The 26,677-nt window shown below is 63.0% G+C and overlaps 1 protein-coding gene across 1 annotated transcript; it reads right to left on the bottom strand.

Moving 5' to 3' along the window:
- Nucleotides 1–266: 266 nt before the first annotated feature.
- USP43 (ubiquitin specific peptidase 43) lies at nucleotides 267–18,651 on the bottom strand. The gene is made up of 15 exons (XM_049812682.1): nucleotides 18,394–18,651; nucleotides 15,125–15,265; nucleotides 11,259–11,359; nucleotides 7,735–7,827; nucleotides 7,267–7,402; nucleotides 7,049–7,172; nucleotides 5,592–5,754; nucleotides 5,367–5,478; nucleotides 4,177–4,280; nucleotides 3,734–3,811; nucleotides 3,497–3,626; nucleotides 2,943–3,291; nucleotides 2,289–2,447; nucleotides 1,192–1,329; nucleotides 267–1,103 (listed from the first exon to the last, which is right to left on the bottom strand). Exons 1-15 carry the CDS (start codon nucleotides 18,562–18,564, stop codon nucleotides 388–390), a joined length of 2,715 nt encoding a protein of 904 aa, XP_049668639.1. The 5' UTR covers nucleotides 18,565–18,651; the 3' UTR covers nucleotides 267–387.
- Between the last annotated feature and the right edge of the window lie 8,026 nt (nucleotides 18,652–26,677).

Below are 26,677 nucleotides of genomic sequence, written 5' to 3'. Positions count from 1 at the left end.
ATGGGGAGGTGAGTGGGCGATGCCCCCAGTTCAGGATGCCCCTGGGGAGGGATGCCCTGGGACGGGATGCCCTGATATAGGAGCTTCTGGTTTGGGGTGCTCCCGGTTTGGGATACCCCCGGTTTGGGAGCCCCGGGTTTGGGATGCCCCAGCTTCGGGATACCTGAATGCCTCCAGTTTGGGGACGCCCTGGTTTGGGATGCCCCCAGGTTAGGATGTTCCCGGATCAGGATGACCGTGCTTTAGGATGCCCTTGTTTGGGATCCCCTGGTTCAGGAGCCCTTGGGTTGAGACACCCCCAGTTTGGGATAGCCCCAGTTTGGCAGCCCCCAGTTCAGGAGCCCCTGGTTCCAGCTGCCCCGGGTGGGGATGCCCGCCAGCCCTGGCTCAGAAGCTGGACTCGGGCACGGCCGGGTGGCACAGCGAGCCCACAGGCTGCCGTCCCTGCTGCAGCATGGTCCCGGGGGGACCCCGGGCGGGCAGGGGGGGCCCCCCCGCACCCCTGCCCAGCGAGGCCGAGCGCCGCAGGCCCCCCTTGGGACGCGGGGGCAGGCTGGCCGAGCTCTGCGAGCGCGCCATGGCCACCGGGCCGGGGGACAGCTGTGCCAGAGGGACACCCGCGTCCCCCTCCGGCCGCGGCAGCCCGGGGCGCCGGACCCCCCCCATCCCCTCCCCGCTCCGCCCCGGGCTGCTCTGGCTTTTGGGGGGCAGGCGCAGGGACCCCTCGGCACCGGCGCTGGCGGCTCGCCGCAGCGTTGGCACGCGGAGAGGTTGGCGGGGGGCTCGGGGGGTGCCCGCCTCCTCCTGCCCCTTGTCGGGCTGTTTCGGGGGGCCGGCTGGCGTGGGGCTGGGGGCCGGGGGGGTGTCGGGGCCGCTCTCCCCACCTGTGCCAAGTGGGAGGAGGGAGCGGCGGGTACAGCGGGGCCGGCGCCCCGATTCCAGGTAGGCCACCAGTTCCCCCGGGACCCCCGTCCGGCCTCGCTCCTTGCCGGCGAAGGACCAACGCGGGGGCACGGCCCTGGGGGGGCCGCCAGCGGGCGAGACCTTGACGCTGAGGCTGCGGCCCTGGACGCCGCGCACCAAGGGTCTGGCCTCGAAGCCACCTGCAATTAAAAAAACAAGAAAAAATAAGCGGGAGGATCTGGGAGCAACGCCAGGGTGCTGGGGTGGGGAGGGGGTGCTCAGCATCACCTTTCTCCGGGGCGTCAGTGGCGTCGGGCGTGCCAGGCGGGGAGGAGCGGGTGGCCGAGGGCCGCGAGGCCGCGGTGTCCCACGTGCTGCCGCCCAGGCGGGCCAGCCAGTGATCGGCGAGCGAGGAGGCCGTGGAGCCTGCAGGGAGCGGGGGGCTGAGCCGGGCTGCGGGGCCAGGGGTCCTGCTGTGCCCGCACCCCAGAGCGCTCCGCAACAGGGGGAGCGCGGGGGGAGCAAGCGTGGTGCCGTGCGCTGCGTGGCTGCAGTTGCAAGCACACGGGCGCTCGCGCATCGGCGATGCTGCACACGCCAGCTGTGCTGTGTGACTGCGTGCCCACCACCGTGTGCACTGGCACACACGCGTGCGTGCCCGTGGCTGGGCTGTGTGAGTGTGTGCACACGCGGCTGTTCGTGCACGTGTGCAAGGGTGTGCACGTGGCTGTGCTGTACATGCACAACACCATGTCGATGTGCGCAGCATTCACGTGCACACTTGGCTATGCTGTATGTGCGCGTGCACCTGCCTGCTGTACTGCCCACGCACGGTGTGCATGCACGTTCCCGTACATGCAGCTGTGCTGCGTGCACACACCACGCTGCCTGTGCGTGCTGAACGTACACGCATGTGGCTCTGCTGCATATGCACACACCATATCGTGTGCAGGCATGTGCACTCAGCTGTGCCACGAGTGACTGTGCACGTGCACCCACCGCGCTGTTCATGCACCTGCCTGCAAGCGTGTGCATTTGGCTGTGCTGTGTGTGCACAACGCTGTGTGCCAGTGTGCACAGGCATGCATGTGCACGCGCGCACGCTTAGCTATGCAGTGTGCCTATGTGCCTGCCATACTGTCCATGCACGGGTGTGCATGCATGTCCACATGCATGTGTGCATATGCAGCTGTGCTCTGTGCGCACACCCCACGCTGTGTGTGCACATGCTGAACGCACACGCGTTTGGCTCTGCTGCACGTGCGTGTACCGTACTCCGCGTGCCTGTACATGCGCTCGGCCGTGCCGTGTGTGCCCAGGGCGGTGACTTTGGGGTGCCCGGGTGCTATCAGGGTGCAGGCGGGCAGGGAGGTGGGGGTGCTCACCCCTGATGGAGCTGCTGGCTGACCATGCGGGCACGGCGTTGCGGCGCTGGTAGAAGAGGATGTAGGCGCTGCGGGTGCTCACCTCCGCCTCCTGCACCCCCTCCACCCTGCTGTCGTCGTAGCTGTACCACCGCCCGTCCAGGGCATTGCAGCAGTAGGCTGGGGATGGCGGGGGGGGGACGACACACAGGGGGTGAGGTGGTGCCACGGGCTCTGCCCTGGTCCCCCCAAGCCCAGGGGAGCATGAGCCCCATGGTGTGGGGACAGCCTGGGGGTGCAGGATGCTGTTGGGGGGCACGCCCCAGTGCCACGCCTGCCCTGGCGTGGCTGCAACGCCATCCTGCATGTCCCCTGTGCCCCGGGTCCCCTGCGCTGTGCCCCGTGGCATACCCCCTGCACTTGCCTCCACAGCGCCGTGGCTTGCCCCATACCATAACCCTCTGCAATGCTCTATGCACCCCATGCTGTGCTCCGTGGCACAAATCTTCTCCAGTGCCCCCCAACCTCATGCTGTACCCCATGGCATACCCCCTGCAGTGCCCCTAAGCTCCATACTGTGCCCCACAGCACCCCCCCCTCCCAACACCTTGCCCCATGGCATACCCCCATCCTGCTTCCACACCCTGAGCCCCCCCGCACCCCCTCAGCACTCACCAGTGTAGTGGCCGCCCTGCATGCTGCCGTGGTGGTTGCAGACGGCGTAGAGGTCATAGAGGTAGTCGCGGGGGCAGCTCGGGGGCAGGCAGAGGGGGGGCTGCCAGGGCGCCCAGCGCCCCAACAGCTGCCCGCCGGCCTGGGTCCGCTGCGCCACGTGGGGGGCCATGTCAAGACCCCGCAGGGGGAACTTCACCAGCGTGGTGAGTTTGTGCCGGTGCTCAGCCACCTGGCGAAAGCGCTTGAGGTGGATGATGAGGATGTCGGGCAGCGTCCAGAGACTCAGCTTCACCGTGCCCTGCTGGGGCACCTTGCAGTGCGGGCAGCGCCAGGCGTCATCCGGGGCCAGCTGGGGACATCACGGGCCATGGCCACCTCCCTCCTCAACACCCCCCTGCCACCTCTAAAGCCACCCCCAGCACCGCAAAAGCCAAGAGCTGCTGTGCCGTGGGCAGAGCTTGCCCTCGGCAGCGGCTCTGCCGGGTGCGGGCAGGATGCGGGCAGAGTGCGGGCAGAGTGCCCGCTGCCCACGGGGCTGGCGGGGTGCTCGGTACCTGCTCCTCCTTGGTGTAGAGCTGGAAACACTCATCCAGCGTGCAGCTGTGCTGCTGCCGGTGCGCTTGCTGCTGCAGCCGCACGCTCTCTGTGTCCTGCACCACCTCCTCCTGGATGTTGCCGAAAAGGCTGCGGCAGGGCGGGGGGGCAGTGACATGACACAGGGGGTTGGGGGTCAGGGAGGGTGACCTGAGTACTGGGGTGTCCCCACCCACCCCTGGGTACATGGGACTCACCGCTCTTTGGTGCTCGCGTCCCACTCCACCGTCAGCTTCACGTGGGGAGGGCCACCTGTCCCGCTCAGCTGCAGGGCTCTGGGGAGGCGAGGACGAGGTGAGATGCCCCCCAAAACCCCCTGTCCCCATCGGGCCACCTCCTTGCCACCCTGTGGTGCCAGGCATGGACAGCCACCACCTCTCCATGTAGCACCCACGGCGGGGACACGGGGCTGGGGACCCTCCCACCACCGTGGCCACCCATGGTGACACCACTGGCCACCCCGATGGTGCCACCACGGTCAGCCACAGGGACACCTTTGGCCACCCATGGTGCCAATGCAACCACACACAGGGACATCACGACCACCCACAGGAACACTGTGACCACGGTGTCACCACTGACCACCCCCAGGGAACAAGGGGACAGTCTGGGGACAATCCTGCCCCTGCAGTGCCCTTACCTGTCAACGGCGGGGTGGCAGAGAGGGCGGGGGTCCTGCGGGGACAGGTAGGTGCAGGGGGCCGAGCCCCCGGCCAGGCGGATGCGGAAGAGGGCTCCCGCGCCCTGCAAGGGGAGAGGGGGCTGTGGGGCTGGTTGGGGGGCAGAGCCCCCCCTGCTCTCCAGCAGCACCTGGGGGGAGGCGTGCATTGTGACACAGGACAAAAAAAAGCCTCCAAAAATCAGATTTCTTTGGTCTCTGTGGCCAGGCTGGCAGGGGACACCCATGGGGACGGGGACACAGGGCTGGGGGATGACCCATCCCGCTGGCTGTGGTGTGGCTGGGGGGGCAAAGGGGCAGCATGGGGACCCCAGCCCCTGTGGGATGGTGGCACCTGCGTACTGGGGAGGGTGGCTGGGCTGGGGTGGCTCTGCTGTGGGAGCTGGGTGGCACTATGGCCACCCATGGTGACACCGCTGACTGCCTGCAGTGTGAATATGACCACCCACAGGGGCAGCACAGCCACCCCCGGTGACCCATCAGCCACCAGCATCAACACAGCCACCCCCAGGGCCACCACAACCACCCACAGTGATACCGTTGGCCACCCACAGTGACCCTGCAACCAAGCACAGCTCCACCGTGGCCACCCATGGGGACACTACAGCCAGTGATGGTGCCACCACGGCCACCCATGGCTCCACCGTGGCCATCCAGGAGACACCATGGCCATCCAAGACCCCACTGTGGCCACCCCTGGGGACACCGTGGCCACCCATGGCTCCACCGTGGCCATCCAGGAGACACCATGGCCATCCAAGGCCCCACTGTGGCCACCCCTGGGGACACCGTGGCCACCCATGGCTCCACCGTGGCCATCCAGGAGACACCATGGCCATCCAAGGCCCCACTGTGGCCACCCCTGGGGACACCGTGGCCACCCATGGCTCCACCGTGGCCATCCATGGGGACACCACAGCCAGTGATGGTGCCACCACGGCCACCCATGGCTCCACCGTGGCCATCCATGGGGACACCACAGCCAGTGATGGTGCCACCACGGCCACCCACGGCTCCACCGTGGCCACCCATGGGGACACCGTGGCCACCCACAGCTCCACCCCCCCCACGGCCACGGCGGCAGCAGGTGCCAGCAGCCCCGGCCGAGCGCGTCCCCGGGAGGGGACAGCGGCGTCCTCCCTCCAGCTCACCTGCGCCTGCACCTCGCCCCGCAGCAGCGCCCGCAGCTGGGCCAGGATGCTCTGCTGGAGCTGCTCCCAGGAGATGCCCCGCTCCTCCCGCAGCACCAGCGGCGGCCCGAACCTGGGGACAGCGGGGGGACACCTGGCTGAGGGGGGACACCCCCGCGTCCCCTCCCACGGGGGTGGGAAGGGAGGGCGGCGCGCAGGCAAAGCGCGGGCAGGGCGGGCAGGTACCTGGCGAGCCGTGGCCCGGCGCCCGCCGTGTTGCAGAGCAGGAGCAGGATGCGGCCGCCCGCCCCGCGGTGCAGGCAGTCGGAGGAGCGGGCAGCGGCGGGCAGCAGGCGCTGCCCGTCCGGGTGGGCCGCCCCGGGAGAGGCGGGCAGGCTGCGGGGGCACCCTGCGGGCAGGGCGGGGGTCATCAAGGGGCTCCGGTTCAGCGCCGTGGGGCGCCCTGCCTGCTGCGGGGAGCTGCCTGTGCTCCCCTGCCTGCAGCGCCGCCTCCAGCACCCCCTGCTTCCCGCCAACCACAGCCCAGGGGACACGGCCTCGCCAATCGCAGCAGCGCACACCTGCCTCCAACCAATCGCAGCAGCGCACACCTGCCTCCAACCAATCATCACAGCAGAGCACACCTGCCTCCAACCAATCATCACAGCAGAGCACACCTGCCTCCAACCAATCGCAGCAGTGCACACCTGCCTCCAACCAATCGCAGCAGCGCACACTTGCCTCCAACCAATCATCACAGCAGAGCACACCTGCCTCCAACCAATCGCAGCAGTGCACACCTGCCTCCAACCAACTGCAGCAGAGCACACCTGCTTCCAACCAATCACAGCAGCACACACCTGCCTCCAACCAACTGCAGCAGAGCACACCTGCTTCCAATCGCAGCAGAGCACACCTGCTTCCAACCAATCATCACAGCAGCACACACCTGCCTCCAACCAACCGCAGCAGAGCACACCTGCTTCCAACCAATTGCAGCAGTGCACACCTGCCTCCAACCAATCGCAACAGAGCACACCTGCCTCCAACCAATTGCAGCAGAGCACACCTGCCTCCAACCAATCATCACAGCAGCACACACCTACCTCCAACCAACCGCAGCAGAGCACACCTGCTTCCAATCGCAGCAGAGCACACCTGCTTCCAACCAATCGCAGCAGCACACACCTGCCTCCAACCAACTGCAGCAAAGCACACCTGCTTCTAACCAATCACAGCAGAGCACATCTGCTTCTAACCAATCGCAGCAGAGCACACCTGCCTCCAATCGCAGCAGAGCACACTTGCTTCCAACCAGTCGCAGCAGAGCACACCTGTTTCCAACCTATCGCAGTAGAGCACACCCGCCTTCAACCAATCACAGCAGAGCACACCTGCCTCCAACCAATCACAGCAGAGCATACCTGCCTCCAACCAATCATGGCAGGGGGCGGGGGGGGGGAAGAACAACACTCCCACCAATCACAGCAGAGCACACCTGCCTCCCCCCAATCACAGCGCACCTCCCAGCCACCAATCACAGCGAGGGGAACCACCACCTCCCACCAATCCCGGGGATGCTCCCGCCTCCCCCAGCACTGCTCCCATCCCACCACTCCCATCCCCGCAGGAGTCGCTCCCAACCAATCAGGGCTGAGCAGGTAGCCAGCTGCCAGCCAATCGGGAGGGGAGGGGGGCGGTACCTGCGCGGCGGGCAGGGGGGGGCTGGAAGGCGTAGAGGGGAGCCCCCTCCCCGGCAGCACCCAGCTCCTCCGCGTCACCCAGGGAGCGCAGGAAGCCCCGCGGGGACACCTCGGCCAGGATCACCTGCAGGACGGCACCCGGCACCCTCAGCGTCCCTCCGGGGGGTGGGGGTGTCTTGTTGCCCCCCACCCCGTGTCCCCCCGCCTGGGCCCGTTACCTGCTCCGGGGGGATGTGTCCCTCCCGCGCCACCATCTCCCGCAGCTCGGCCACGGTGCCCAGCAGGGGCACGGCCAGCCCCACCCGCACGAACCGCCGGCGCTCGCACTGCAGTACCAGGGTGACGTTGAGAGCCCTGGGGACACCGGGGGACACACAGACACACACACCCCCCCCTCAGCGGGGAAAGCCACCGCGCGCCGCGCTGAGACCCGACGCCACTCGTGACCGTGCTGGATGGACCCACATCCCGGTGCAGCGGCTCCGACTCCAGGGTAGCAAACACCCATCGGACACAGCTCCGGCGGCGGTGGCCGTCACCCATCCCAACGCTGCCACCACCTCCCTCATTAATTATCTACCCCGAAAGATGCAAATCACTCCGGTTGGAGCCGACACCTCGCCGGGCCGTGGATGTGCCTCTTGTCGCGCCAACGAGCGGCTGGGGAGGTGCGGGGCCGGGCTCACCTGGTCTGGCGCAGCGGGATGGGCAGGGAGATGCACAGGAAGGGGTCGAAGGTGTTGCTCTGCTTCAGGCAGTGAGGGCACGTCAGGGAGGACCTGTGAAACACGGCCGGGACCTGTCACCGGTGCAGGGACAGCACCCCCAGAGTCTCCACCCTGGGGCTGCAGCGCCCTGACACTGGTACCGCATCCTACAGGGCTGGGATGGCCCCAGCATCACGCAGGGTTTGCACAACCTCCTGCCAGGGTGAGGCACCAGAGCTGGTACCTGCCTGCCCAGCCCAACGGTCTGTTCACTCTGAAACCTAACAAGGGCGCCCACAGCAACTGGTGCTAGAGAAGCCAGAGTAAAATCCCAGGGCTGGGGGGTTTCCCACTCCCATGCGTGGTTGTGGCCCCGAAACCCTCCCAAATCCTGCTCCCCCTCCCAAGGGCTCACAGAGCCCAGGGTGGCTTCTGGCTCCTGGACGCTCTGGGGTGACCCCAGCCCTCCCCGGTGGGGCTTAAGCAGGGACAATGCCTTGGGGTGCTGGGAGGGGACAGGACCCCTCCCGAAAAGCAGGGCTGTGGCTGGGCTGCAGGGAGGAGGCAGTGATGGGCAGCAAAAGGGCAGCTGCCTGCGGCCCCATGACAAGCCCCAGCGTGTTCCCTGGGGAGGTACCACTGCCCCTTGCCCACCCTGGCACTCACGGCCAGAGGCAGAGGCAGTGGTGACACCGGCTGGGGACCGTCCCACCGGCAAGCTGCACCCAGGGGACACCACGGTCCTGCTGCACTCCCCATCCACCTGCTGGGAACCAGCTGCCTGCCACCACCGCAGGGCCAGATCCTGCACCCGATGGGGTGGTAGCCCCATCACTACCGCAGGGACGGATCCTGCACCCACCGTGCCTGTACTCCCAGCACTCCCATTCCCAGCCTGCTGGCATGGAGCCAGAGCAGTATCCAGCCCTGCCGCCGGGACATAGGCTGTGCCACACAGACACCGCCGGCTACCCTGGTGCTGCTGGCTCAGCCTGCCCGGTCCCCGCCATGGCACAGCCGCCAGCTCCAGGAGAGCCCTGGGGACAGTAAGGGGGGACCCATCTGCTCTGCTGGGGGGCGTGGGGCCACTGGGGAGGACCAGGTCCCCTGCCAGCAGGGAGGCTTCCCCTTCTCCCACAGCATCTCCCAGGAGATGCTCCACCAAAGCCTGGCTTAAATGAACCTTTAATGCCAACAACCACCTTACCTCCTGTTTCTTTTTAATTCTGTCTTTTTTATTTCTTTTTATTTCCTCCTTTTTATTCAACAAAAAGGGAAAAACCAAATTAAAAACCAAATCAAAATCCTGAGTCCTTGTTATTTGTCACCTCAAAGAGCCATCGAGCTCCCTGGGAAGAAGCCGCACAAATGAATAAATCCTTTTGCACGCAGATGGGCTCTGGCACGTGGAGGGGGTGGATAATTAAAGTGCCTTTTTTCCATACAGGGTGAGGGATTAATTGAGACAGGAGGAAGGACTTGTGATGCCAGATGTGTCCCCTCATGCCTGCAATGCCGTGGCATGGGGATGGGGTGGCCAGATGCTGGCCCACCCGAGCATCCCGTGGGTCTCAGCCAGATGAACATGTGGGGTGTCCCATCGCCTGCGTGTGGGAGCATCCCCATGCTGTCCTCTGGGACAGGCTTGGGACAACCTGGATCCTGACTCCTGTGATAGAATCACTGAAGGGTTTGGGTTGTGAGGCACCTTCAGAGACCATCCCGTCCAACCCCCCTGCCATGGGCAGGGACACCTTCCACTACACCAGGTTGCTCAAAGCCCCATCCAACCTGGCCTTGAACACTGCCAGGGATGGGGCAGCCACAACTTCTCCAGGCAACCTGCTCTAGTGCCTCACAACCCCCATCGTAAAATATTCTTTCTTTATGTCCAACCTAACCCTGTCCTCTTGCAGTTTAAAACAGTTGCTCCTTGTCCTGTCACTACAGACCCTGGCAAAAAGTCTCTCTCCATCTTTCTTGGAAGCCCCCTTTCTATATTGAAAGGCCGCTCCAAGGTCTCCCCGGAGCCTTCTCTTCTCCAGCCTGTCTTCACAGGAGAGGTGCTCCAGCCCTCTGATCATTTCTCCTCCGGACCTGCTCCAACAGGTCCATATCTTTCCTGTGCTGAGGACCCCAGAGCTGGACGCAGTACTGCAGGTGGGGTCTCACCAGAGCAGCGTAGAGGGGAGAACCCCCTCCCTCGACCTGCTGTCCTCGCTTCTTGTCACGCAGCCCAGGATAAGGTTGGCTTTCTGGACTGCGAGCGCACGTTGCCTGCTCACATCCCATTTTTCATCCACCAGTATCCCCAAGTCCTTCTCCATTCACCACCCAGTCTGCACCTGGCCTGCTTGAACTTGCACTTGGCCAGGTTGAACTTCATGAGGTTCAAATAGGCCAATTCCTCCAGCCCATCAAGGCCCCCCTGGATGGCGTCCCCTCCCTCCAGTGACGAATGGCACCGCTCAGCTTGCTGCCACCTGCCAACTCGCTGAGGCTGCACTCAGTCCCACCATGCCATCGATGAAGATTTTAAATTGTACTGGTCCCAGTAAGGACCCCTGACGGACACCAAGCCTTACTGGGTTGCTCTACCACCCACCACCAACCCAGCAGCACTGATGGAGAGCAACCAGGGCATCCCCTGCCCAACCCCTGCCTGCAGCCCTGCCTGTCTCCCCAGGCTGAGCGTTCCCAGCCCTGCCGGCTCAGCAGCCGCCTTGCTTTTGCCAGCCAAGGACTGTTGCAGTGCAAAACCAGCTGTCCCAGCAGAAGCCATCTCCTGGTAGCTCTCCCCACCCTGGGGCGGTGATAACGAACAGAAGAGCTCAAGGCTTCATTAAGGCCAAGGAGAGGTGGGCGGTGGGGTCTCTGAAGGCTGGGCTATGAAATGCCCAGGGGCAGGGCTGGGGTGCCAGGAGGTGACACTGGATGCGGCTGATGTCACCCTCTGTGCCCTCACTCCCAAGGACCAGGCACCCATCCGCACCAAAACCCGCCCCCAGGGATGCGGTTCAGACCCCGCTCTAGATCAGTCCTTAACAAAACAATTCACGCGTTCTGGCCAAGAGCTGCCTGGCCCGTGACCCCCCTCCTGCTGCACCCACACAGCCTGGACAATGTCACCAGCGTTGCACCGTGCAAACAAAACACACCTTCATCTTAATTCTGCTGCTCCCCAAGCTTCCGAGCTAATTACCAGGAGCCCCGGGGCTGCGGCAGGGGTGGGAAATAGGCAGGACACCCCACGCGCTGCCACAGGGATTTGGGCTCTGACCCTCCCCGTGTCCTCTTCAGCACTTGCAAAAATATTTGCTGGCATTAAAGCAAGAAACGTCTGGCTGGATGGAGTGTCTTTGCAGGGCTGAGTGCTGCCCGGCTCATCCCTTCCCTGGGCTCACAGAGTCCGGCTGCCTGCTAGGAAAGCCCCTCCAGCGCTGCCCGGGGCTCGCAGGAGGGTGAAGCCCCCGGCCGGGCAGGATCAGGCCCTCCCCGCTCACCTGTACTGTGCCTGGAAGTGGCTCTGCACGAAGCTCTGCCCGCGGGGATGCTGGGCGGCCGGTGGGGAGCTGCTGGCACCGTCGCTCCCGTCCTCGCTGGGCTGTGGGGGCAAAAGACAAGCAGGGTGAGAGAGCTGTCAGGGTGACCCCATGCCCTTGAGGGGTTGGGGACACATCCCAGCGAGCCAAGCCCAGCTTCGGTGTCCCCACGGCACGAGGACAGGCTGAAAGTGATGCCGAAGTGAGCCCTGCCCGGCACCTGCCGGCCCAGTACTGCCATGCCCTCCAGGGTCCCTGCGTGCCTTCTCCTGGGGAAATTTTGGGGTATGCCCCATCCAATCAGCTGCAGCCCCGGCGCCTGGAGCTTCTGGGCACTGAGGAATTGGAGCTGGAAACATATCTGATCCCGGCTGAAATGCTGCAGGAGGGAAATCCTGGGCGAGTCAGCTGGGCTGACTTATCCACACTGCAGCATGGGCACCTCCGGCAGGGGAAAGCTTGGAGGGGGGAGGAAGCTGATCCCCCAGCAACGTCCCCCCCCGCCAAGGAGCCCCAGCGCCCGTGGGCACACGCCTCCAGGGATGGCAGCCCTGGCAGGGAGGTGCCCGTGGCACCCCGGCACCCACCGTGCTGGCAAATGCACCCATGGGTGCTGGGACCGGCCGTGCTGCGAGGAGCTGGGGTGTGGGTGGGCGAGACGGTGGGATGCTGCAGCGGGCAGGTGTCCATGTGTCTGTGTGTGTGTCCGTGTGTCTGCGAGGAGAGCTCCTGGAGCGGGTGTGCACGTTCCTGCGCTCGCACCCGCCTGAGGCAAACATGGCTGCGTGCAAATTAACTGCATGCAAACCACCAGAACCGGGGAGCTAAAAAAAGCCCCGGCTGGCGTGAGGTGTGCCAGCGTGGGGCTGCAGAGTTGCCCAGAAAAGCAGCCCCGCCACTGCGTGTTTCCCCAGCGCCTTTACCAGCAGCAAGCCCAGGCACAGCACCCGGCGTGCCAAGCCCAGGCACAGGACCTGGCACAGCACCCAGCATGCCGAACCCAGCCATGGCACCTGGCATGGCACCCAGCACCCCGACTCACTGCCCCAGAGCTGGGCTTTCAGGGGCCACGTGTCCGGGGCAGGCGGTGGGAGCAGTGCTGTTCCACCAGCATCCCCCAAGCTGGCAGGGGAGGCAGCCATGGGGAGTACTTACTCCGCTGCCGACCCATCCCTTGGCCACCTTCCCACGTCACCACATCCCTATCTCAGTCCCGGACGGCGGGGTGACTGCCTGTCCCCCAACACTGCAGACACCTGACCTCTCTCCAGGTGTGATCCAGCAGCTCCCGGCACCCTGAGCCACTGCAGCGAGCCGGGCTCCCCATCTGGGTGCCTGCACCCGTTCTCCCTGGCAAGCCCGTGTCACATCCCTAGCAACAGCAGGAGCAGCACTGGGCCCCCTTCCTCGAGAGAAACCGGCTCCTCTGTTAGCCAGATGCTGCCTCGGGATGGGCGAGGAGCCCTGCACAAGGGAGCCCTCTCTCCATCCCCCCTGCTTGGTGCATGGAGAAACTGAGGCACGGCCTCTGCTCTCCCTGCTCTCGGCAGGGACTGACACTGCCGATGGTACTGGCTGGCTGCCTGTGACCCTGCTGCTCACTCCCAGGGCCGGCACAGGATCCTTTCCTCCATCCCAAGGAAAGGCAGGACGCCTGGCTGGGGAGGCAGCTGCCTTTGCCGAATTCGGGGGATGCCAGCACCGGCTGCGGGAGGTGAGACATGCCCCGCACCCAGGACACCCTGAGAGGAGCCAGATCCTCTGCTCCACTCTGTAGGGAACGGGGACACTGGGACGTGACCATGTTACACAGCCAAACCTGCCCGGTTAGGAGAAACCTCCTTGCCTGCATCCTGCCTGCTGTCTCCCTGCCTGTCCGCTGCCCTGGGAGCCACAGGGAGCGCCCATCCCTGCACAGGGGCCAGGAGCCACCAGCTTCACCCCCTGCTATGGGCACAAGGAGCCCAATGGCAGAAGAGACATCACAGAAAGGAGCCTCAGTAGCTTGGGGAAGGACTGGGCTGTTTGGGCTAAGAAGAGGAGTTTTTGGTGTCACGATGAGCAAGACTGAAAATCAATGAGGTATTTGGCCAGGAGGCGGATTTTCCTCGTGCCATCTGCTGGCACTGGGTCCTGCTGAGCCTGACGTGTCCTTACGGTCTGCCCAGGGCTGGGGTCCATCTGGTGTGGCACAGAAGGGACCTGGACTCTGTCTGTGCCCCGCACAGCCCCCAGAATCCCCCTGAAACCCAAGGGGACACCTCCTCCCCCTCCTCCGCCTCCAGCCCTCCCAGCAGCCAAGCCTTGGTCCCCACCTGGGTGGCCCCAGAGTCCGCTGGGTGCCACAGCAGACACCTTGTGGGAACCCATCAAACAGCCAGGACAGTATTTCCACCCCTCTGGTCTGCCCGGCTCCGCGCCCTGGACCACCGAACTCCTTGTCTTCTGCTTTCCACCAGCTGAACTCCCCCGGTCCTTGAGCCTCGGCATGGGCTTGACCAGGAGCGAACCGTCCCCACCACCCACAACCTTCAGCACCTGCACAAACCCTCCTCCCCCAGCCTACGCTACCCAAAACTAGGATGGGTGCTTGTGTACCCAGCTCCATCCAGACACTTCAAAGCTGCTTATTCTGGCTCATGACCCCCCACGGGGCACCCCTTCCCGAGGGACATGGGCACATGGGTGCTGCTCAGCTGGCACCCTCCAAAAGGGGCTGAGACCGTGGTGAGGGGCTGGGGGAGGCTGAGCAAAACCGAGGATGCTGCGGGGGACGCAGAGGGTCCCATCCCCGGAGGCAGGCAGACACCCTGGTCATTGCCACGGCACCGGCTCCAGTGCGGGCAGCTGAGGGCACCGCCAGCATCATGCCACAGCCCATGGTACACGTTGGCACCTGGCATTTACCAAGCGAGCAATGGGAGCTGCCTGTTGCCAGGCTCTCCCAAACAGCCTGTGGGATCTAAATGCCTCGGGGGAAAGGCAGGCGGGGCTGAGGCCGGCTCAGCTCAGTACACAGATGGCTGCAGCTCACCGGCGAAGTAGGGCTGGAAGCCAAAGGGCTGTCCCAGCCAGGGGCTTTGGAGACGGGCACTGCAGCCGAGCTCTCCCATGCGGGACGGAGCTGTGCCCGTGCAAGGCTGGAGGTCGGGCAGGGGCTGCCCGCGGGGTCCCCGACCCGCACCCCTCGGCCACAGCCATGATTCCCCATGCTGGCAACACGAAGGATGACGCTGCTCCCAGGACCCCTGTGCCCAAGACGGGCATCACCCCCAAAGCGGGGACAGCACGCTGCTGAGCCGAGCCGACGCGGCAAACGCACAAATCCATCCATCCGCTGCAACAGGCAGCGCCCGGCAGGCGGGCAGGCAGGCAGCCAGCAGGCAGGGCCAGGGGGATGCCATGAGCGCAGATGGATGGAAGGAGACTTAATTACTCCTTTTGCCAGCAGCAAAGCCTCCGAGCGCTGTAATTACGGCGGGCTTAGCTGGAGGTGGGGAGGGACGGGGAGGGGCTGGATCTCCTCCTGACCAGCAACCCCAAGAACCAGGGTGCCCACCAGAACTGGGGTGCTCAGCTGAACGGGCTCCTGCCAACACCCTCACACACTCCCAGCACCCCAACCACCCCGCCCAGCTTCCCAGCACCCAGACCCCGCCAGCCTTCCCCCCCACGTACCTGCCAAACCACATCACCCGCATCCCCATCCCATACTGACGTGGGGGAGACAACTCCAGTCTGCCGTCTCGGCTTCCCCGGTCCCACACGCAGCGTGGACATCCCCACCCGAGCCAGGGTGTGCGGCCACCCCGGCGGGGGCCACCCACCTCCTCGGGGACACGGCTCTGCTGGGCGGGGGAGGCAGCACCCAGGTCCTCGTGCATGCGGTCCAGCAGCCAGAGCAGGAACTCGAGGGCGTCGTGCTGCGCGTTGCCCCGAAACTGCGAGCTGTGCTTGGAGACGATGTTCTGCAAGAGATGGGCAGGGAGGGCACTGAGCCTCGGGCCATGCTGCCTGGCACTAACAAATGGCCGGTTCGTTAGCACCCACAGCAAAAACCCCTCCCTGCTTCCAGCCTGCACCAGCGTCTGCCCTTGTCCTGCCTCTGCAGGGACATCGCGGCCACCCTGAGGACAGCACAGCACTAGGGACACTGGCACAAGTGGCCGAGTCAGCAGTTCTGTGGCCCATCACCATGGTGTCCCGGCTTTCAGCTGCCAGGATGAGGGCAGGAGGAGACAGCTTGCTGCGGGCGAGGGGACAGGGCACATCCCAACAAACCCATACGGGCAAGCCCAACCCATGGAGACCCACCAGCGTCACCTGCCTCAAGCATTCCAATGGCATCAACTCGGTGTAACAGCCAGGGGAAGGCAATTCCCAGCATTGGGATGCCCCAGCAGGGAGCAGCTCTTCCCCAGGCCCTGCTTGCATGTGCCACCCCATCACCCGCAGCCAGCCCAGTGCCTCCCCATGCCTCAGTTTCCCCAGCCAGGTGATGCTGGCGATGCCAGCCCAGCCACCCAAGTCCCCAGAAGGGATGAGGGCTCTTCATAGTCAAGCAAATGTGTGGCCTGTGGGCAGGGGAGCTGCCAGCCCTGCCTGCACAGGCAGGAGGAAAGCCCCAGAGCAAACTTCCTGCAGCCCAAAACCAGGGATGCTCAGCCCATCGCAGCCTGGCTCTCAGCACCCTCCAGCTGAAGCGGAGCAGGTGAGACCAGGGAGGGGGCCCAGAGATGTTCCTGATGGAGCCACATGCCAGGGGGGTCCTGACAGCCCCCTGCGAGGGCAGTGCTGGGGAGGGGGTGCTGCCTGCCCTGCCAGGCTCTGCCCCTCCATCCAAAGCCCTGCCAGCTCCCCCTGCCCAGGGCTGCTCTCCACTCGCCCACTCTCCTCCTTCCCCCCAGCCCTGCAGGGAGTCCCCAGGAGGTGCTCACAGGGCTCTCTGGGGTATCCCCCCCATCTCCCCCTCACCTCGCCTCCCCCCCAGGACATGCAGCTCCATGCATGGCGCAGGCATTGGGCCCTGAGCAGCCACGGGGGCGATGAAACCACCATGACGCTCCCTCTGGGCACCTTGCCCCAAAAGCCCGGGTCCCCATGCCACCAATGGGGACCATCAAACAGAGCAGCCCCCTGTACCATCAAACTGAGCAGCCCCCTGCTCCACAGCTTCACCCGTGCCTGGATCAGACCCTAATGCTATGTGCTTTCTGCCTGCCCCCCACCAAGCCATCACCCACGCTGCAGCATTTTGGCTAATTAGCATTAATTTTGCTGTTAGGCAAGCGGCATGATGCCCTTACAGGCAGTTCCCCCTTCACCGGGGGCCACGGTGGGAAGAACGGGGCTGGGAATGCCGTGGGGCCGAGGCGGTGCCCGGGGAGGATAAGCCCATCGGGGTGCCATCAGGCCACCGAGCCAGCGCTGAAGCCGGCTCCCTTGCCGAGCCGGTCGAGGTCCCAGCGGTGCTACGTGCCTGGGTTTCGGGTGGCCCTGGGGGCTCAGCCCGGGGTATGTGCTGTCAGCCCATGAGAGCTGTGTAAGCAGCTCCCGGGGGGAGCGGTGTGAGCCAGGATGGATCCATGACCCGAAAAAAGCGGGATGCATGGGGCTGGGAATCCCGCTCCCTTGAGGGAGCCCAAGGAGGGGGCCCAGGGAACACCCCAAGAGGCAGAGCTGGGGGTCCCCAAGGACTCATCTCTAAGACTGGGCCAGTGGTGGCTGCTCAGAGCCAGGAAAGGACAATTTTAGGAGCCCAGCCCCAAAACCAGCACCGGGAGAGAGAAACCCCAACCATTCGTGTTGGTTTTAACCAGCTGATGCAGTTAAACCCCAGCCATCCGTGCTGATTTTAACCAGCATGCCGGGACCTGCCGGGACATGGATCAGACTGCCAGCATCACCGGGAAACACCCCGAGCCAAGACCTCCTCCGGTCCCCTGCCACACCAGCCCCGTGCTCAGCGGTACAGGCACCCCGGTACAAGCAGAGGGAGCAAGGCCACCGCGGATGGGCTTCAAGCAAAATGAGTCGCAGACCGGGCTCTTATATTAAAAATCTTATTTAGGCATATTTAAAAAAAAAAAATAAGGTGGAAATTCATGGAAGATGCAGATAACCACCCCGAGGGAGGAAATTCAAAGCAGAAGCTGGAAGTTATGGGGGTTTTTTTGCTCTGTGCCTAAGGAATGTGTGTGTTTGGAAGCTGAGGGCTTGGAATATTGTGCCCAGCGCTGCAAGAGCTGGTTACTTTCCTACGAGGAAATGAAAGGCAATGAGCTCCCGCAGGAGCACCCATTGCACCCCAGCCATCCCGGCGGGGTGGGTGCTGCCACCCTCCAGGCAGGGAAAGGAGGCAGGCAGGTCCCCCTGCGAAAGGGGGGGCTGAGCAGCGGGTACCCCGGCCCCTGCCCGCGCAGGACCAGCCCGGCTGCCGCCACGGGAGCCAGCAGGGCTGCCAGAAACCCTGACCCGGGCAGCGGCCTGGCTTCCCAGCAGCTCCTCCGTGCACTTTGCAAAGTTTAATTGCAGCAGCAGTTTAATTGCGGCACCAGGTCCCTGCTGAAATGTCACCGGCGGACACGCGTCCCTGAGCGTGGGGAGCTGCGATGCCAGGCTCGAAGCGCTGCCCTGTGCCCGACCCCCTGTCCCCGTCCCCACGCCGGGCGCAGGCCTGCAGCACGCTGGCATGTGCCCGGCGGGGCTGTGACACGCACTCAGCGACGGGGGCTGAGGCCACTGCCTTGGCGTCCTGGGGCACCATCCCGCCTCACGCCACCATCACGGCCAGCATCCCGCTCGCCCTTACGGCTCCATGGGGTGGCCGGGACGGGGAGCTCGCCCACCCAAGGAGGGTCAGAGCTCAGGGGAAGGCAGCCCGGCCAGAGATGGGTGACGGCAGCGGGGCTGGGGGTGTCGGGCAGGGCAGGGCAAGACCCACGGGGAGGATGAGGCAGGGGAGCGGGTGCTGTGGGCAGGGGGTGCCGGCGGGTGCCGCGAGCGGGGGGACGCCGCGGGTGCCGGGGCGGAGCGCGCCGGCGGGATCCCCGGGGCAGGGCGTGGCGGGAGGCCGCGGGGACGGGCGCGTCGGTACCTTGAACTCGGCGGAGAGCTGCGGCGTGTAGTCGCGGGTCCAGAGGGCGCGGACCAGGGCGGCCAGCCGGTGGGTGACCTCGGCGCGGGCCCCGCGGGCGCGGTAGCGGCCCAGCGCCAGGAACTCGGCCAGCGGGGCCGTGTTGCTCAGGCACTGCACCACCGCGTTCATGAAGCAGGTGTTCCCGTGGTTCCGCAGCCCCTGCGCGCCCGGCGGCCGCTCCCCCCCGCTCCCGCTCCCGCTCCCCGCCGGGGCCGCCGCCGCTCCCCCGGGCCGCCGCCGCTGCCGCCGCTCCCCGCCGGGGCCGCCCCCCCGGAACCCGCCCTCGTCGTCCTCCGGGACGGCGCGGCGGCTCCCGCGGCCCCCGGCCAGGCGCGCCCAGGTGCGGAGCAGCCGCCCGGCCAGGCTGCCCAGGGAGCGCAGGGCGCGCCGCCGCCGCCCGCCCGCCGCCCGCCGCCCCGCCGGGCTCCCCCCGCCGCCCCGCCGCCGCCCGGGGCCGCCGCCGCCGCCGCTCCCCCCCGCCGCCGCCGCGCTCATGGCCCCGGGCGGCCGCCGCCCTTCCCCGGCCCCGCCGGCCCCGCCGGCCCCGGCCCCGCCGCGGCGCTCATGGCCCCGGGCGGGCGCTGGGCGCCCCCCGCCGCCGGTGCCGGTGCCGGTGCGGGGGCCGGAGGGGCCGGGCGGGAGGTTTTGTGCGCGGCCGGCTCCTCCCCCGGCCGGGCTGGCTCTGGGAGAAGGGAGAGGGAAGGGAGCCGGGAGGAGGAGGAGGAGGAGGAGGAGGAGGAGGAGGAGGAGGAGGAGGAGGCGCGGGGAGCTGCTGCCGCCGCTGCTGCCGCCGCTGCCGCTGGCGGCAGGAGGCATCGGCGGCCGAGCCCCGGCTGCCCCGGCGTCCCCAGCATCACCCCCGGGCACCCCAGCCCGCTGTCCCCTCCATGGCCCCAGGGCTTTCCCGGGAGCCCCGGCCATGTGTCGTCCCCCCCCCGCCCCCGGGAGCCCCGGCCATGTCCTCCCCGGCATCCCCCACCGCCCCCAACCTCACCTCAGGCTTTTCCTGGGAGTCCCGGCCGTGCCCCGCCGGCGCTGCCCTGCTGCCCCCAGCATCAGCCTAGTATGTCACAGCATCACCGTGAGGTGCCCCAATCCTACCACCTTTTAGCTGGGACAGTCGGACAATGGTCACCTCTGCGCCCACCACACTGAGGTTTGGGGGCCCGATGGGGCTTCCCCCCACACAGAGCCACAAAACCAAGGTCACCAACCGAGCACTGGCAGAGCCCGCAGGCTTTGGCCACCTCCTGCCCACCCCGTACCAGCTGGCACCACATGTGGGTGCTTGTCCGGCAGAGCCTGGCTGGGGAAGGTCAGTGCCACCTTCCCCCAGCCACGGGGATCAGCACCTGAGCCCTCCCTGTGCAGCTGGGGCAGGGGGGGGACACAGGATGGCCGAGGCCACCAGGTCACCTCCCTGTCCTCCACCTGCAGCACCGCCAGCAGAGGAAACCCACTGTGGTTTTGACAGGCACTTTTCAGCCGGATCAGTCCCCTGGTCCACCTGGATCTGTCCCACGGCACCACACCGGCACAGGGAGGGGGACTGCAGCAGGACCAGCTGTTTCTGCAGCAACTCGCCCTCCACTCAACTGCAACTTGGCGGCAGCACGTTGCTCTTCAAACAGCTGCGGGAGACTCAGATCCCCCAACCCAGTCCGGCCACGTGAGGCTGGGACCCGCTCATCTCTGCCAACAGCCCTGAGATTAACTCTGGGCTGGGACTGCTTTGACAGCTCCCACCAAACCGCTGAGGTAACAGCCCTGAGTGGAGATGGGAGAGGACAGGGCTGCCCCGTGTGCCGAGGAACCCGGGCATGTCTTGGGCAGCTGCTGTCCTTAACCAGGGCCAAGGGGCTGGGGAGGGACGGAGAGGGAAGGAAGTCCCTCTGCCAGGCAGGGGTGCCACTAAGTGTCACCTTGCTGCAGAGCTGGGGGGGTGGCAGTGGCCCCATTGCAGCCTCACGCCTCTTCTCTCCCTGGGGAGCTGCCGAGGCTGATGCTGAGCTGCGGAGGGGATCCCTGGGGGACTGAGCTCGGCTGTGGTTGCTGCGGGCTCTCTTCTATCGCTGCAGGTCTCAGCAGCATCCAGCAGCATCTCCCCTTCCCCCAGGGAGGGGTCTGCTGTGCCAGGCAGCCGTTCTGCCGCCTTCCCTGCCCCACGAGCACCCCGGGCATAGGGATGTGCTGCAAGCCCTGCCCAGGAGGCAGCTGGAGGTGATGCAGGTTCAGAAGAGTTGGGGGCAAAATGATGGAGGAATGGCCAGGAGGTGCTGTTGGATGTCGCAATCCCTCCTCCCCATGGGACAGGGTGTCCCTGCGCTGTGGGTGTGAGTTCAGGCGAGGTGGTGGCAGGGAGACAGTGACCTCCCCGGGGGATGCCAGACTGGCGGCCGTCAGCGTGTTGGGCATGGAGGAGGGCAGAGGGCTGTGCAGTGCTACCGGGGCCAGACGTGATCTCAGACAAAATGCATCACGGCCTGGCGATGCCGAGTGGATGGAGGGGGATCAGCCGCCCCTGGATCCTCCAGGGATGGCTCTACCACAAGTGGCCCCAGCATGCTGGCAGGCTCAGGAGCTGCTTATCCAGAGAGGAAAGAGGACTGAGCCCAGCTGAAGTTTTCCTCCTCATCACAGTCAGCCCTGATGGGTACGGGATGTCCCCTGAGAGCCTGGCACTGGTGGGGGCCACCCCATGCCAGGCCCCTCAGGGAAGCAGCCCCCTTCTGTCCAGATCTCCATCCCGGGAGGCTGCCACCCTGGGGCCAGCCTGGGCACTCAGTCTTTTCTCTCCTCTTGGTGAGATGGGAACGAAGGCAGGAAGCAGCCCTGTCTTGGGGGACAGAGCCGACCCTCCTGTGACCTGGGGGACCAGCTCCTGGGCTCAGCAGCACTCAGACTGGGCAGGCTGGTGAGGATGCAGTACAGTGGCTCCGTGCAGGATGTGGCCTTGGAGAAACCCATTTGGACCGTGTTGGCTCGCTGCTCCCAGCCTGGCTAAGGAAAGCTGCTGGCACTGCGGGAGGGTCTCACTGGCTCAGGCAGTCAGGGAACAGCATCAAGGCTGAGCTGAAACTCTGGCTACAAATGCCTCCAAGCTCAGAGATTTGATTCTGAAACTGGCTCTGCACCCATGGTTAAAGCTCATTTCTCAGCAGCCTCCTGGCTAGAGAGCTGGGAAATCCGTCTTTACAAAGCCAATATATAAAATGGTCCTTTTGGAAAGCCGTCCTTAAAATTAGGTTCCCTTCTCCTACGCAAAGGTCACAATCCATAAAGCAAAGTCCTGAGTGCTCCCTAGGACTCCTGGCAGCTTCATGGCTCTGCTTACAGCACTGTCCTGCTGCAAACCCCTAGGAGATGGAAACTGGAATCCACCAGCGAATTTGCATGAGGATATGGGGATTTTTTCTATCTGAATTATTTAACAAAGGCAGGTTGTGCTGCATGCAGTGTGGGAAGAATGGAGTTTATCAAATCTAGAAAGTCCCTGGCTTATTGAAAATAAAAGTACTTGTTGTTTCTCTCTGGTTGGTTTTGGCTGGACATTCAAGCCCAGCAGCATCCCACGCGAGCCAAAACAGCAGTGGTGGGAGCGAGAGAGGGAACATGAGTAGGGCTTGATGCTGAATTAAGTGGAACCAGAAATCCAATGCAACTTGATAATGAAAGCAAGGAAGAGCCTAAAGAAAAAGTGAGGGAAGCCAGAAAGTCAGAGACAGGAGCCAGGTTGAGAGAGTCAGATCAGAAACTGGCATTTGTTAGAAGAGGATGGACAGAAAACGAGACCTGATGAACATGTGGAAGGGAAATAGTCTAAAATGCGACAGTGAAACCGAGTCAAGTCAAAAAAACCCAAACCTGCCCGAATTAGAAAGTATTAGATAACGAAGCGGCACTCCTGGGGTCCCTGGCAACCTGTGACAAAGCGCCGAGATAAATAGCACCGAGAGTCTCTCTGATTCCCAGCTGCCCCCTGCGATGCTAACGCAGAGAATATTAACAGCACATGTCAGCCAACGACTTAAAACTCTGCTTGGATTTTTATTTAACAGTGTCTTTCCCAGCCCCGGGGTGCAGGCATCCTGCGGGCTGGCAGCGCAGCCCACCCAGCTCCCAGAGCAAGCAAGCAGCAGGCAGCGATACCTTTCCGACAGGTAACGCCAGTTTATTCCAATCCAAAGCAATTCGCGCGCTGGAGTGAGCGCCAGGAATGCTCACTACGCTAATCTTCCTCTCAATAATCTCATATTTGCCATCTTCCCTCTTCTTCAAATCATTCTGAACACGATGCCTTCCTATTCAGGCTAAATCAAATATTTATCGGCGCTGCAGCACGCTGGCAGTGCTGGGTTGCGTCAGCACTTTCTCTCTAAAAATGCCTTTTTTGGGAGCTCCTGGATGTCTCCAGCTTCTGCCTTTCAAGCTGCCATTTTCTGTGTACCAGGCTTAGACTTTGGAGCAAATTTGGGGTGAGGAAAATCTAAATGTCAAATGGAAAGGGGGGGCGGGGGGGGGAATGCTTGCTCACTATTATGGAAAATTCCTTGTTGTTATGGCATGAACTGTCCCAGTGCCTTGGACACCAGACGTCTGGGATGAATATAAAAACACAGATAGCATTGGTTTGATTAGGGAGACATGGTGACAGGACGGCATTAGAAACATCTCCTCTGGCTGGGCAAGAGTTCCTGCACCAGGGAGGCACTTGGATATTAGGATGAGCACAAGAAAAAAATCCTGAGTAGATCTGAGCTGAGCTGATTCAGGCCCGGCAGAAAACCATTTTCATGCTGCCAAATCACAATAATAATAATAAAAAAGAGAAATCTTCGTACATGCTCGCTGGGCTTTGCCATAGGACAATGTTTTCTCTATTTAAGCCTCTCCCGCTCTCTTGGCACGGGCTGGGAACATCTGTGCGGCCAAGTGGAAATGTGCTTTCAACAACCCCCAGCCTGCTGCCGGGGCTCGCGCCCTGCGGGCAGGTGAGGGTGAGCTGGGAGGGAGATGAGGTGGGTCTGGGAGAACCAGCATGGTCTAGCTGCTGCCCATCTCGCTGCCTGCACCACTGCCCATCTCGCTGCCTGCACCACCGCCTGAGCACCGGGCAGATCAGGGCCGTGACGTTGATACAGGGCTTTGCAGACTTAGGTAATGACAAGCGCTTTCTGGGTGCAAGCAAGGGCGATCGAAGCCTGCGGTGGTTTTTAAGAGATTCTTTAAGTCCCAAGGAAATTCGTAATGCTGGTCTGCTGGCAAAATAGGGCTGATAATCTGATCGCATCGTTATTGGGGGGAGGATTACAGAATCACCAGCAACCCCCATCTAATGGTGACGTCTGATTTTTGGCTTAAGGCAGAAGGAGATAGCTTCCCCCTGCAGAAGATATCTCCTTATTCACCCTCTCCAACTATAATTAAATTATAGATAGCAAACTAAGTTATTTAGTACCCCCATTAAAGATGCATTGGTCCTGCGTTTCTTTGGAGTATATTTGAGGAGGAACAGCATCGAGGCAGGTAAATGCTGCTTTTCCAGGGATCTCGCACTGTGCTGATGAATAGCGATGAACATGCTCCATCGGTTTTGAACATGAAAGGCCAGCAGATAACCCTGAGCTGCAGGAACTTCTGCACTTTGTTTGCAGCAATTTTGCTTTGTTTTTAATGCATATGTATGGTCCCTGGCTGCTTCACTGAGCAGGTATCTCCGGGCTATTTTCACCCATTATCCCCTCTGAACTAAGATGATGTGATCTCTGCAGCAGGCACTGAAACTGGGGGTGGGAAGGGAGCGCCGAGCCCCGATACACCAGCGGTGAGCAGGGCTCTCCCATCCCCGCACGGGCTTGTGCTGCGGAAACTGCCCGGGGCTCTCCCAGGTGTCATGGCCAGTCTGGGGGAGCTCAGGGGATTTGGGTGGGAACCAGCTTCGCGTCTTGGCTATCTCCAGGATAAACAAAACCAGCTCGCAGAGCTACATGCATTACACCCTATGTTTGCTCAACCAGGAACCTCATTTTTTGCTGGGGGACTGAGAAAGCACCAGTTTGGTGCTGGGAGGCAGGACCCCTCTGCTCATCTCTCTCCGCTAGCAAGAGGCACGGCTCCAGGGGACAGGGCAGAGCAGGGAGCAACAGCAGAAACCGAGCTTGATGCAAGGAGACGTATGATCCTGAAGAAGGATGGGGACCTGATTCAGGTCTGATGTTAAACGCATCTGCAGGAACTCAGCTAAGGGCCAGTGGCCAGGGAAGGTACGTCCAGGTGGGTGAGGAAGCTGTAGGTGCTCGAGGTTGTAACAGGTTGCAGCAGTTTCCCCCTTTCCCAGGGGAGCTCATACAACCTGGGACCCCAGCCACCCACACGGGGCAGGGTATGGACACAGCGCTCAGCAAGGCTCTCCGTAAAGCCATCACCTGTGGCCAGGCGCTGCTGGAATTCCTCACAGATCTCCCAGCAGATCCACGGCCTGGCTGGCCGGAGATGCTGAGATGCGCCAGAAAAGGAGTGCCTTCTCTGGAGGTTTGGCAAACACCGTTCTGCCTCAGGCTCTGCCAACCTTCAGCTCCTAGCCCGGCTGGTCTGGAAGCTGCTGGAGGAGAGCCGAGCCAAATGCTATCAATCCCTTGCTGCCTCGCTACTTGGTAGAGAGGAAAGCCCAGGTAACTGGGGGAAGCGGTCAGGATGCACATGAACAAGCCCTTAAAGGACCTGCAAAGTCCAGACTGATTGGAAATAGCACAGGGCAGCGGCCAAAGCCCCAGAGAGCGAGCAGAGATGCCTTGCTCATCGCCAACAGATCGAGGGGCTGTCTCCTGCTAACCTTTGCCCCAAATCCCGTTGTTTAGAGCCGTGGCACTATGCCGGCTTTGCCCTGCAATCTCCAGCAAGATGTCTGTGCTGTGTGACATTTCCTGGCAAAGTCTGGGTAAGCCAAATTCCCCAGGGACTTGTTGCCCATGTTGAGCCCGGGGCTGGGCTCCCCCTCTCCCAGTGCAGCGGCCCAGCTCAGCCGCACATTCAGGCACCTGCTGGGATGAGCACCGGGGTATCCATCTCCACACAAGCAGATGCCCCGAGGTGCTGAGGGATGTGCAAATCAACAACAGAAAAATTTAACCTCAGATGCTAGTGTGTTAAAAAGCCTTACTATGAAGCTTTTGGGCTGAGGACAGGAAGGCAAGAATGGTGATGCAAGCCTTTCTGCAGGGCTGTACGTCAGCAGTGTCCATGGCCTGAGCCCAGGAGAAAGCAGCTCACAGAGGAGGGATGGCAGCCAGGGGGTTGGAAGCCAAATTCCTCGTGGTAAGAGGCTCTGATCCCAGCACTGTGCTGTGAATTGACGGTACAACTAGAAACCTGGGTCTCCCATCTCATGGCCCAATGCCGTAAAGCTGATGACTGCTTTCACCAAGAGTCAGATATCACTTAAGTCTGTTTAACATAACTTTCTTTTTTTCCCCCTACCAATAAGGGTTATAAAGCCATTTCCAAAACCCAGCACATGCCTGATTTTCACTGACATTCCCTTCCTCCCCTCCCCCAGGCCCACGGGGACCAGAATTTAACTCCAGTTTAACATCACTGGAGTCAACCAAGACAGCATAAGGGAGCATGGTGCAACCATGGTGCCCCTGCATTTCTGTCCTGCCCCTTGCCACTCCTACTCCTCATGAGAATTCAGCTAGATAGAGGGGCAGAGGTGTCAGGAGCATATGCAACGGGTATGGAAACATGCCTTCTGCCGGTGAGACCTCTTTGCTTTTGCTGGTATGACTGGAGAGACATTAGCTCCCTTTGCCTCAGCGAAGAGGGTGGCACTGAAACTCCCCAGTGCTTTATGGTAATAGCGCATTCGTTATGGCTGATTCTGTGTACGAGTGTTATAGATCTCCATTATTAACCAGGCTGTTCTTCATGACTAATGATAGTGTAATGAATACATTCATGCTGTAAAATACAATGTGCCTTTCGTCAGGCAAATGCATAATGGGGAAATTTGTGACTGCAGTTCATGTTTTCCAAACACAACCGGACTTCTGGCGGAAAAGCAGCACAGGTTGCTCTGCATGTCTGCTTCTTGGCGTTATTCATGTAGGTCACATCCATTTGTAAAGCTCCGGGGGCTCCCTGGGGAGCCTGGCCATGCCGGTGAGGAGCGTGTACAGCTCTTAGCACTTGTGTGAGATGTGCCGGGAGGGGCAAGGTTGTGCTAGGGGAATGAGCGCTGCCA

Source organism: Accipiter gentilis, chromosome 10 (assembly GCF_929443795.1).
Source record: "Accipiter gentilis chromosome 10, bAccGen1.1, whole genome shotgun sequence".
Taxonomy (NCBI): Eukaryota; Metazoa; Chordata; class Aves; order Accipitriformes; family Accipitridae; genus Astur; species Astur gentilis.
The sequence above is the reverse complement of the archived record's forward strand: the minus strand, read 5'-3'. Positions and strand labels throughout refer to the sequence as shown.

Bases quoted from the DNA above. Each gene is read 5' to 3' on its own strand.
- USP43 (XM_049812682.1), bottom strand. From the start codon at position 18,564: ATGAACGCGGTGGTGCAGTGCCTGAGCAACACGGCCCCGCTGGCCGAG. The intron at 4,281-5,366 runs GTGAGCTGGAGG...CTCCCCTTGCAG, and splicing joins GGGGCGAGGTGCAGGCGCAG to GGCGCGGGAGCCCTCTTCCG. The intron at 2,448-2,942 runs GTGAGTGCTGAG...CGCCATCCCCAG, and splicing joins GCAGGGCGGCCACTACACTG to CCTACTGCTGCAATGCCCTG.